This window comes from Perissodus microlepis, chromosome 3 (genome assembly GCF_051167445.1).
Source record: "Perissodus microlepis isolate ML-2025 ecotype Zambia chromosome 3, ASM5116744v1, whole genome shotgun sequence".
NCBI lineage: Eukaryota > Metazoa > Chordata > Actinopteri > Cichliformes > Cichlidae > Perissodus > Perissodus microlepis.
The window spans coordinates 15,757,239-15,769,320 of NC_140463.1; the positions used below are offsets into that span (position 1 = coordinate 15,757,239).

The 12,082-nt window shown below is 42.5% G+C and overlaps 1 protein-coding gene and 1 long non-coding RNA gene across 2 annotated transcripts; both read left to right on the forward strand.

The window, feature by feature from the left end:
• Positions 1-1,320: 1,320 nt before the first annotated feature.
• Positions 1,321-4,110, forward strand: LOC146390155 (butyrophilin subfamily 3 member A2-like). The gene is made up of 4 exons (XM_084918078.1): positions 1,321-1,840; positions 2,229-2,570; positions 3,537-3,830; positions 3,929-4,110. Exons 1-4 carry the CDS (start codon positions 1,753-1,755, stop codon positions 4,093-4,095), a joined length of 891 nt encoding a protein of 296 aa, XP_084774204.1. The 5' UTR covers positions 1,321-1,752; the 3' UTR covers positions 4,096-4,110.
• Positions 4,111-6,671: 2,561 nt separating this feature from the next.
• LOC146390156 (uncharacterized) lies at positions 6,672-7,926 on the forward strand. The gene is made up of 4 exons (XR_014799037.1): positions 6,672-6,822; positions 7,165-7,315; positions 7,543-7,649; positions 7,743-7,926. It is a non-coding gene; the product is annotated as an uncharacterized LOC146390156 (long non-coding RNA).
• The last annotated feature ends 4,156 nt before the right edge of the window (positions 7,927-12,082 follow it).

Genomic DNA, 12,082 nt, shown 5'->3' on the forward strand with positions numbered 1-12,082 from the left:
GCGCTGCTAGTATGTGCTGAGCAGTAAGATGGTAGGATGTCTGTTAAAACTGGAGTTTTAAGTTTAAAAAAGAAAGACAGACAGGTGGAAATTAAACTCATAGTGAGGTCCACATAAAATAAACTTTGCTAGTATTAGTTAGTTCACTTCACTTCTAATAGAAAACAATGTGTTTGTGTTATTTCAGCAAACATGTAATTGGTGTAGGCAGAGCCTTTGTATGTGTACTGTATGTATACTGAATCACTGATCTGCTGCCAGGTCAAACAGATCGAACCTCTTGCTAAGGCTTAGCTGTCCCACTCCCATCTCCCACTCCTGACACAGAACCAGCCCCACTGACACCTGATTAAAAAAAAACTATTTTAGAGCTCTGTCTTTGAGCTCCACTAGGTCTCAGGGCAGAGACACATTTTAGTTGACTACACTTCGTTTGAAAACTGATATACAGACTATTGTTATATTTGCCAATACTTAATATTATTTTAAAAAATCTAATAAAATGTAAACAGTTGCATATATTTTATAAATCTTACACAAAATCAAAAACTCTTTTTCTCTTAGTAGAATATTGATCCATGTCTGCAGCCTTATATTTTTAGGGCTGGCATGGATTGCAGTGTCAAAGTTCTGGGGGCCCAAATTCATATTGTTTTCACAGGGCCCCAGATCCCTGGTGGCACCCCTGCTCACACTGTAACAGTTGGGAAAGGCTCCAGCACCCCTGTGACACTGAAATGGATCATTTAAAACACCCCTGAGTATCTTATCAGTCTGTGTTCAAATATCAGTTCTGTACTGGCACCTTCACTATGATAGCTGAGGTAAGACATAACATGTGAACACTTCCCCCTTTTTCAACACCATAAAGACAGATATGGTTTCAGGTCAGTTATTTTGTTACAGGCTCAAAGTTCAGCATTTTACACAGTGTGTACCTGATCTAACCAGATTCAACAATGTGTGTTAATCTGGTAAATTCATATTTTTCCAGCATTATACTTTGATTAACAAGAACTTTGAATCTTAAGAGCCTATTTTTTCATAACTCTGAGCATATATGAGGGATCTGCAGTTCATAAGCCAAAGTAGGTTCAGGCCGCAGGTTAATGACTTTTAGACTTCACCTTGTAGTCTCACACAACTTTCCACAGGTAAGTCTCTTTCAAATGCTGTATTTAATGTGTGTTTAAGTTCTACATGCTTTTCTGATGTCTAGTTATGAAGTCTGATTATAGTATAATTTATTTCACTGTCATAAATAAATCTTTGTAAATGTAATTAAATATTTTATAAATTAATCGCCGAGATTTTAGATATTTGACTGGAGAGCAGAAAATAAAGTTTTTATAATTAAAGTATACTGTAGAGGTGTGAGCAGAGATATTCTATTGAATAACTCGGTACAGTATCTATGACAAGTCATACAGAGGTCATTTCAAGAATGAGTTAGCACTGATCAAAGGTTATTCTCTAGTCTGCAATTTGGGACTAATGTAAAGTAATGGGTTTGCTGTAATCAATAACTTTATGTCTGCTGCTTTAACTCTGGAGTTACTGGGGAGCAATAACATGTTAAGTGAAAGTCATGTTGATGTCATGTTGATTACCTCATGAAGGTACTTAATATATTGAAATAACATGTAAAATATGTTTTTAGTCTTGAATAAGTTGATTTTAGATATGAAATGAACTAATTCTTATTATTTCAGTGACCTCTTGTGGCCACACTTGATATATTTTCAGAGGAGGATGCTTCCACAGATAGATGCCCTCTCCCTTACTCCAGTCAAAGTCTTCAGTATTTTGGTTTTCAGTCTTCTAATACACTTAAATAAAGGTAAGTTTGATGTTACATGTGTAATGTTTTTTATTATCATTGATGCAAATGTTCTCACTTCTTTTGCAGCAAGACTGTATAAAAACCATAAAGTTATTACAAAATGGTGCAAATTTGTTACATTTGGTTCAAATAGTAATTTGTACTCTGTTGCTTTTATTCGTTTCCTGCCTGCATTTTTTTTTAAATTTAATTATTTTGTGAAACATTAGTTTTTGACATTTTTATGGTAGCCAAGATTTTAAAAAGAAAGAAATACAGACCGATAATGCTATATGCTGAATCTTTAAGTTTGATATATGCATTCACTCCTGTTGCAGAAATTAATAAACTAATTTTCTGTCTTTCTTTCTTTCTTTGTTTGTTTTTTTTTTCCTCCTGTCTACAGCGGAGTCTCAGGTGGTTGGTCCACATCAACCAGTAGTTGCATTAGTTGATGATGATGTTATTTTACCGTGTCACGTGGAGCCTGCAGAGGATGTGACAGCTGAGATATTGGAGTGGACAAGATCTGACTTGAACCCAAGATTTGTCCATGTGTGGCGATCCGGTCAGGATCTGGTGACTACAAGAAATCCTTCATACAGAGGAAGATCATCACTGTTCATCAGTGAACTGAAGCGTGGAAACATTTCACTGAAACTCTCCAGAGTAAAACTCTCTGATGAAGGAACATATGAATGCAGCTTTCCTTTAATGGGGAAAAATTATTTTGTTAAGCTTGTGGTTGGTAAGTAGATTCACATCGTGTATCACACTGTTACAGTGAAAATTCATATTTGTGTAGGATGAGGAAAGATTTTATCCCAGAAATGTTTATTTATTAACTTTACAAAGAGAAAAAAACAAATGCATCAGAATTTTGCAATAATAATAATTTCGTAATTGTGAATTACTGTAAAAAATGTTTTTTTCAACTATTAATATCTTCTTTAAATGCTTTTTTGTCACGGCCCAGCGGCACGACGTAACAGAGATGGACACAGGTGCAGAAACCAACCCGGAAGCGAGACGGTAAGAGAACAAAGGATTTATTTCCCCCCACAAGTAAACACACGCGAAAACAAAATGTCGCCACCACACTAGTGGCGCGTAGGATAACCTAAGGTAACTAAGGGTGACCTAGACAACTCTAGGAGGCAGCTGAACAGCAGAGGCAGTGGGGAGGTGGAAACTGGACTAGGAAGGGGCCGGGGCACTGTAATGAGAGGAGATCACAGTCAGTGGGATCCAGCAGACAATCAACGATCCTCCACAGTTAAACTGAGTTGCCTTACTTGGTTTCAGGTGGAGGGGACAGGTAGGGCGGAAGGCCCGGATGCGGTCGAGACGTGGGGAGGCAGGCAAGTGAGTGGTGGGCCGGCAGGCAACGTCGTATCAGCAGCAGGCGGCCCAGGTCCAGGAAAGCGGGAATGAGGAAGACAAGACCTCCACTCCAGGAGCTACCTCTGAGAACAAGAAGAACAGGTAAGTCATCACACGGATTCTGGACAGAGCAATCACACTCCACTTGACTAACATGGGGATAGCAGATACTCAGGTGATGAACGGTTGAGTGCGCAGGTCTGATATACTGCCGGAATAATTGCCCACAGGTGGTCAGCCAGGGAGGAGCAACCGAACTCCGCCTAAAGGAGGAGGAGCCGCTGTTGGAGACCTGCAGGTACCCACCCAGACCATGACACTTTTTGCTCAGCATCCGATGCTGCCACCTCACCTGTCGTCAGCTTATCAGGGATTGACAAAAACAGAGGAGGAGTGGTGTTACAGTGTGAGTCTGCAGGCTGGTATCCAGAGCCTGAGCTGCTGTGGTTGGACGGTGAGGGAAACCTCCTCTCTGCTGGACCTACAGAGACCCTCAGAGGTCCTGATGACCTCTATACTGTCAGCAGCAGAGTGACTGTGGAGAAGAGACACAGCAACAACATCACCTGCAGAGTCCAACAGAGGAACACCAACCAGAGCAGACAGACACACATACATGTTCCAGGTAAATGTAGTTAACAAAATGTATGATGTGCTCCATTTTGGTTTGAATGAACCAGAATCTATTAAAATAATATGTAATTCTTTTTTTTATTGTTTTAGATGAACACTTCCAGCTCTCATCCAGTTCTGCTGCTCCCATCATCATTGGTGTTGTTGTTAGTTTGGCTGTAAGCATCATCTTGATTGTAATTGTAGTGTTTTTCATCTGGAGACGAAACAAAACAAGTAAGACTGTCACGGTCAGCGAAGGAGAACCGTGGAGTTGAGGAAAGTAGGGCCCAAACACGAGAGTCTTAGTGAAGGACAGTGGATTATTTATGGTGAGTGGACAGAAACAACAACTATATACAAATCCAGCACTGTGGCTCCTGTGGCGATTCCTCTATGAATCCCACACAGTGCACGTGTCCATAACAGTGAAAAGGTGACAACTCCAAAAACCCGATTCCACTCCGTGATTTCCCCTCGTGACGATGCTCCTGGCTCCCAACTCCTGGTGACACAAAAACACATAAAGCTCAGCAGGCAACCTTCAGTAGCGAAGTCGTTCACAAACACACTAATCAACGGAGGTACTTTACAGGTTCAACTTAGTATAATCCCGCGCCGACTGGAGCTCCGCCACCTTCTTAAATGGGACGCTCCTCATGAGGCTATCAGCCAGGGCTGGACTGGGACAAAAAATCAGCCCGGGCATTTTGACTAATGACCGGCCCACCATTGTATTATAGGAAAAGCCATGAAGCCTTTATAGTAAACTTAAACCTAAACCATCCTCCCTATTCTGGTATTCTAAACAGTACTTACATATACCTAACTTATAGGGTTGCCAACTCCCAGCAAAAAAAGAAAAGAAAAAAAAAATTGGGAACCACTCCCCCACCCTCTACCTCAAGATGCTTAATTGACAAAACCGATTTTAATTTAATGCACTTATAAAAAATAATGCACAGAAACCTATCATTTTTCTCCAGTAATTAAGTAGATTTAACATCTTTCTTCAACAGAATTGCAAACTGCACAGATGGTACATTCCCAAAGGAAAGAATACTATAACTTACTAGGGTGTATATTACTAAATATTTACTGAATACAATAATGGATTTCTAAACATTTTACATCAGATGAAAACTTTGGTTGTCAGATTCAGATAATTATTTATTAAAAGCTAGACATTTTATATGAGAATAAGAAAGAAAAGTATATCTTTGTGCCCCCCTTTCCCTGTTAATGCCCTACCTGCCCCCCTGGCAAAACTTTGCTAGACCCGCCCCTGCACAGTTACCAGCTGTCAGCTTCGTAAAAAAGGATCCTGGTCTCTCAGAAACAGTTCATAACTTCCTTTCATAACTTTCAACTCATTCATGTCACCTAAAAGGTAAACCTGTTTCTCCATCACCTGTTCAGCTCTGATGATTCAGTAAGAACATCTCCTGGTTTCAGCTTCATGTTTCCCTCTCACCAGATAACCAAACTGATTTCATGACCAGCAGCCTTTGCAGCTGTGGCTCCAGCAAACATCAGATGATACTAGAAAGTAATATTAAATATATTCTAACAACAGCTGATCAAGCTTAAACGTGCTGCTGTTGTGTAATGCGACCTCCGCTGGTTTCCTGTTTCTGGCGCAGAGAGAGAAGCCGATCAGCTTCATGACTGAATTAGCAACTTTCTAGCTGAAGTAGTACGGAACAAATCGCGTTCCTTTTCACCTCAACTTTAGTTCGACTTTCTCAGCTGTAATTGGTCCAGCCCAGAGTTGATCATGACCAACTGGCTAATCCCCCACCATTCATTTATAGCTTAAAAAAAAGAGAAAAGAAATAAAACCCCATCGGCCCATAAAAACAAAAAATCAAAAGCGGCCCACCGGGCAAATGCCCAGTATGCAATGATGGCCAGTCCAGCCCTGCTATCAGCTGCAGCTGGTGAAGGCTAATGAGTGGCAGGTGCGGCAGCCTCCAGTGCGGGAACACTTCCGGGTCGCAGTCCCCTCAGCAACCCAAAAACATCCGGGAGAACACAGGGAGAAAGAGGACAAAAAAGGGAGAGAAAACCACCAAAAACATAACATAGGGAAAAACATATACAAGAAATACATGAGCTCTGGGTCATCAGACCCAGGCCATGACAAAGACACAAATGAATTTGCCATGTTGTCAAAATTAATTTCTAAAGTTTTGCCTACAAGGGTTAAGGGTTGTAAATAACTCATGAAAGAATAAGGTTATGTTGAAACCAAGCACACCATTGTTTTTCTTGTGACATTACCAATAAGTTTGATGTGTCACATGGCCCTCTTCCTATTGAAAAAACAAAAGTTGTATCCAAGATGGCCGACTTCTAAATGGCCACCATGGTCACCACCCATCTTGAGGAGTTTGCCCCCTCACATATTTGTGCCACAAACAGGACTTTAATATCACCAACCATTCCCATGTTATTATGGTGTATCCATATAAATGGCCCACCCTGTAGAGACCATAAAGAGCAATTTTTCAACAAAGTAATTCAGAAAGTTCTCACAGAGTGCAGACGACGCCTCCACAGGAGCAGTGCCACAGGGTTTATCACAGAATTAAAACTAAAAAGAAGTTAAAGCCAAAAACCTGAAAGCAAGCTTTTTAATTGGAACTTCATCTTATAGTTCCAAGTAAAAAAATAAATAAATCAAGTCAAAACTCAAGTTTGATTTTTTTAATCTTAACTATTTAACTCTTAATAAACAAGATATCATAAATGTATATGTATATATATATATATTTTCTTTTCTTTCTTTTTTTTTTTATTAAAGCACAAAGTTATGAAACATAACAGAAATACTTTGATCATTGTGAACAAACGGTTTTGGTCAGACTAGTTACAATGACTTCAGTCTCTGCTGTCTGTGATCAGGAGGAAAAACATGAAGCTGACAAAAAGTGAATGAGGATGAAAAACAGGATTTCCAGCAGGAGGAGAAACAACTTCCCACCAACGACTTTTGGAAACAGGTAAATACACAAAGACAAACACACGTTTTCAACACTTCAGTGACTTACACTCATTCATGGAACTATAAACTAAAAACTGGAGACTATGAACATTTCATTAAGAAGGAATTTGAAACTTTAGTTATTTCTATGATTCATATTATAACATTGAGACTCTCAGCATTGTGTCATGTATATAACTTAATTTGTTTATTTTTGTTGTTTAACCATTTTTTTCCCCATTTTTAAAATATTTTAACTGCATTTAGCAGTTTATGTCTCATATGCCCAAACACGCACACACACATGCACACAAACTAATCTGTATATGTTGTCTCTCGACTCTCTCTCTCTCTCTCTCAGCAAGGGTTAGGGTTAGTGTGAGCAAACACACTGGTTTCCAGGAACACAATAAGAGCAGTTCGGCCAATTACAACTTAAAGACAAGTGACATCATTTTGGATGAGTTCGACGGACATGCCCCCATATCTGTCTGAAAAACACATCCAGTGAGGTACTGCTGCTTGCATGCTGATGAACGATGAGTACAACCTAAAGACAAACAATTTGTTTTGTCAAATCAGAAATATTTCTGAAACAAGGTCCTTTTCACTTGTACATACAACACAAAGATGGAAATGACACACATTCATTTATAAACACTTTGGATTGAACACACATTGAACTTTTTTATTGTCTCATTCTTTTTTTTTTTTTCATTGTTTTGATTCCCTTTTGCAGGATAAGTTGTTGACACGTTGGGACATAGAACTACAGATCAACAACAAAAAACCGTCACATACAAATTTGAAAGAAACTTTATACTGAAAGCTGGAGAGACACTCCTTGTGAGTCTCTGTGTTACTAGATTTTTCGTTCAGTCTCTCTTATTGTTACTTTTCACTTGGACATTGTGACCTTTTTATTGGTTACATTTACAGTTACGGCAAGACGCTGTCAACAAGCCAATTAAAACTGATGCTGACCTGCTGTGGATGAAAATGGTCAAATGGAACATTGAAGACGACGTGAAGATCGACCTCATCAACAATACTGGAGAAGAGCAGATGCTTTTTAAAAACAAGATCATGTAAAATAATCAGAGTAACTTTTTTGAGGAATAAATTAAATAAGAGCATTATTACATTTTATATATTTCATATCATTTTAAGTCAGATAAAAATTGTGTTTTTATTGAATTAAAAATATGTAAATAAAAAGATCTTTAAAAAGGAGTCTTTATTATTTTGAGGTGCAACACAAATATAGTTTAACTGCAAGGATGTGGACAAAGATGAGACTTCGCTGTGTGTTTTAAAGCTGAAGGTACATGAGTGAAAACTTCACAAAGAGAAAATCTTACAAGATCTCAAGATCTCTTTTTCTGTTTTACTTTGAAAAGTGATTTTTTTTTTTTTTAAAACATAAGTCACAGCGACCACTCCCTAGTTGACTATTTGCATTAGATATGTAATTTTTTGATTTTCCATTCTTTAGCACAGATTATAGAACAGGAGGTGTTTTGTAATTAACCCTGACGCAGGACCAGGCGAGGCTGACGCAGAGGCAGAAGCTGGACCAAGCGAAGCAGAAGCTGAAGCCGAGGCTGGACCAGGCGAAGCAGGAGCTGAGGCCGAGGCTGGACCAGGCGAAGCAGAAGCTGAAGCCGAGGCTGGACCAGGCGAAGCAGGAGCTGAGGCCGAGGCTGGACCAGGCGACGGCACGGGAGCCAGGGGTGACAGAGCCACAGCCGTAGAGCCAGCAGGCACGGAAGCCTCTGGCTGGAGAGCGGCCGGGCCAGCGGGCGCGGAAACCCCTGGCTGAGGAGCAGGAGAGCTCACAGCTGGCTCTGGGTGCTGTGGCTACAGCTCCGGGAACTGAACAGGATGGTGGATGAGTGACTGGACCAGAGAATGATCAGGCGATTGGACAACGGGCAACTGGACTACAGGGTACTGGATGACAGACTGAACTGACTGGACTACAGAAGACTGGACAACAGACTGGACAGACTGGAGGACGGGCGACCGGGAGACAGGAGGCGACTGGACTGACTGGACGGGAGGTGACTGGGGAACAGGACACTGGAGGGCAGGAGGAGACTGAACTACAGGGGACTGGAGTGGAGGCTGAACAGCAGGTGAGGGAACTGACTGGAGTGGAGATGCTAAGGGATGAACAGAGGTAGGTGAGGCTGACGACAGAGCTGAGGTTGGTGTGGCTAATGGCTGAGCTACAGACTGAGCTAGTGAAGGAGATAAAGCTACCGCCTGGGCTAGTAAGGCTGATGCCTGAGCAGGGGACAGGTCAGCTAGCCTAACTATAGTGCGAGGGCGTGAAAAGCTGGATCAGGAGGTGGATGAAGAGGTAAAGTAGCAGGTGAACCGGTTAGCTCTTCCAAGCCTCTAGGGGGGGTCAGGCTGGGTTCTGGCTGCCCTCAGCCTGGGCGCTGGGACAGGCACTGGAGGTGGCTGGACACCGGTCACCCCCAGCCAAGAAACATGAGCGGGTGTGGAGGCAGACTGGGTCACAGCTGCCCTCGTCCTGGGAGCTGGCACAGGAGTGGTTGCTGGCTGGGCCCTAGCCATCGGAGGAGGTGCTGTAGGGACAGGCTGAGCCTTAGCTGCCTTCACCTGAGAAGGTGAAACAGTCGAAGAGGAAGGCCGAATCTGGGCCGCCGTGCTGGCAGGAAATGGCTCAGTGATGGGTGTGGAAATAGTGACTGGGTGTGTGATACTGACAGGTTTAGGTGCATGAGTATTTTTAACAGTGGCCTGGGCTGATGAACCCGGTACCGGCTGACAGGTGGACGAAGGAGCAGGTTCAGATAAAACAGTCCTAGAGTGGGCAGACCTAGGGTTTGCGTACACAGGGACCATAACAGATTTATCAGAGTGTGTTCTGGCCCTTCTGCCATCACCATTTACAGTCTTTAATGGAACGGTCTTCGGGGGGTGTTGAAGTGCGGATATTGTCCTTAATCAATTCCAGCTCAGAGGGAGCAGAGCTGAAAAATTCCTCCCAGTCCACATCATCCTCCAGGAGGGAAACACCCCACGGATCAGAGATAAGTTTATTATTTGTTCTAAGTGAAGAATCGGATGTGGAGGGTGGAAAACAGTCACTGGAACTCACCACCTGAAAATAGTCCATGTTATGGCGGCGTGTGCGCCGCTTTCTCCGGGAAGAGGCAGCGGGCGGGGTACACAGCCGAGCCTCTGGCGCGGGAGCCTCGGGAGCCTCCGTTGAGCCGAGGTGGGAGGCGGAGCCGCTGTGCCATGGCGAGGTTGAAGGTCCGGTGAGTAAAACGGCTGGCGGGCGAGCGAGGAGCGGAGCAGCGGGAGAGCGAGCGGCCGAAGCTTGGCCTGTGACGCCCACTCTCCGCGGCGAATGCTCCGATGCAGGTGAGGCAGCAGGTGGAGGACCGCGGCATCTCCGAGGCCCGCCCAGAGCCAGACGAGTCCCCTCAAAGACGTGCTCCCTCTCTGAGAAGAGCCGCTGTTTCCACCTGAGCTTCTCCGCCCAAATGGAGAGCGCTGCGTCCTGCCGCTCGAAAAGGTCCGAGTCCGCTGGGTCAAAAGCGTGTCTTCTTGGCACGGGTCGTGTCATTCTGTCAGGGGTGTCGTGTGTGGAGCCGAGGAAGTGACCCAAACGCAGGACTCTTGGTGCAGAATGAGGTTTATTGGAAATGGAGACAAAAGATGACAGGATGGCTGGCTGAACTTAATGGACTGGTAGGCTGACTGAACTGAACACACGACAGGAACAACATCAATGACACGACAGTGAATGAGTGGAAACAGAGGACTTAAATACACAGACTGATGAGGATGATACTGAGAGACCGGTGAGTACACAGCTGAACATAATCTGGCTAATAACACAAGAGACAAGCTGACACAGGAAAAGCAGGAAGTGAGAACATTGATGTGGCAACATAACCTAAATGTGACAAAACTGAAAACACTGGGTCACCGACCCAGGAACCCTGACAATGATTTTACCTGATAGATGCACAGAAGGACAACAGCTGATCTGACATGTCTGCAGCTGACCTAAACTTGACCTGTCTATTATGAATTCCTTTGTACTTAATGGATAGGTCTTCACCTAGAAGTAGTATTGTAGTTATTTTAGAGTTAGAGCCATGTCCAGTCTTTGCAGTTCAAAACAACGTTTATGTCACGACCCGAGGGAGTTTCTAGTGTTATTCTGTGTTTTCCTGTGTTTGCCTATGAGGGCGAAGTCCTGGTTCCTCACCTGCTTCTCCCACCTGTGATCCATCATCGACAAGCAGAACAACCATTAAGACCAACTCGGCTCTCCACTCACCGCCAGTTACTTCATGGTGGTAACTAGCCCTTCATGCCTCTCATTGTTCAGGTTTTTGCCTTGTACTAGTGATGTACAAATGAAGTAATGAACCATTACTGAACCACTTCATCAGTGGTATTAAATAAAGATTCATTCATTAAAAGCTTTGTTTCAGTGACATCTAGAGGCGAAATGGTAAACAGTAAAACAGTGTCTTAATAATCATGGGCTGAGTTTAATAAATGTTTGTGTGAATGATATAAATACAATTTTGGAAAAATTGATTGACTTGCGCGTTTGTGTAACTAGGGCGGGGTGTGATTATGTACATGGGATTGAGATTCAAAGATTTTCAGCAATAACCAATATTTTTTATTTAGTTTCTTTTCTTGCTGGCAACTTCTTCAGCTTTCAAAAAACACAGTCGCTCAGCACTGAGACATTGCAAAGCATCTCAAATGGCGTAGCACTAGTGATGGTTTTGTCATCGGTTACATGTGATTATTCAGCCTTGCATTATAAATGCAAGGTTTTAAGGAGTGGCTCAAGGATAATCCAACTTCGAGTTTGGAGCTTGTATAAGAGCACTGCTGTCATATGACTTTTACTACCTTGTACTTACTTTTGTCTCTTTATGCCTTCAGTTCCCTTCTGCAAAACTCAGATTTGACTCACCTGCAGTGCAAACTCCTGGATGCTGATCGCTCTTGTTGAACTCACTGAGTCAGACTTCAAACACCCTGATTGCCATGTGTTTTTAAATATTTATATGAAAATCATAGTATTCTATGATGATTATTGAAACTTTTATATTAAAATTAGATTCAATTATATTGTGCAATATCTTCCCATAACCAAGATTGGTCCAGTCACCAACTGGACCAATCTTGGTGACTGAGGAGTTCTGTTGTCCCAATGATCTTTCCTCCTGTTGATCAGATTAAAAATTGACAGCACAAATTTAAAT

Coding starts and splice junctions, on each gene's coding strand:
- LOC146390155 (XM_084918078.1), top strand. CDS start 1,753: ATGCTTCCACAGATAGATGCCCTCTCCCTTACTCCAGTCAAAGTCTTC. Junction 1,841..2,228: donor TCTAATACACTTAAATAAAG/GTAAGTTTGATG, acceptor TCCTGTCTACAG/CGGAGTCTCAGGTGGTTGGT. Junction 3,831..3,928: donor GACACACATACATGTTCCAG/GTAAATGTAGTT, acceptor TTATTGTTTTAG/ATGAACACTTCCAGCTCTCA.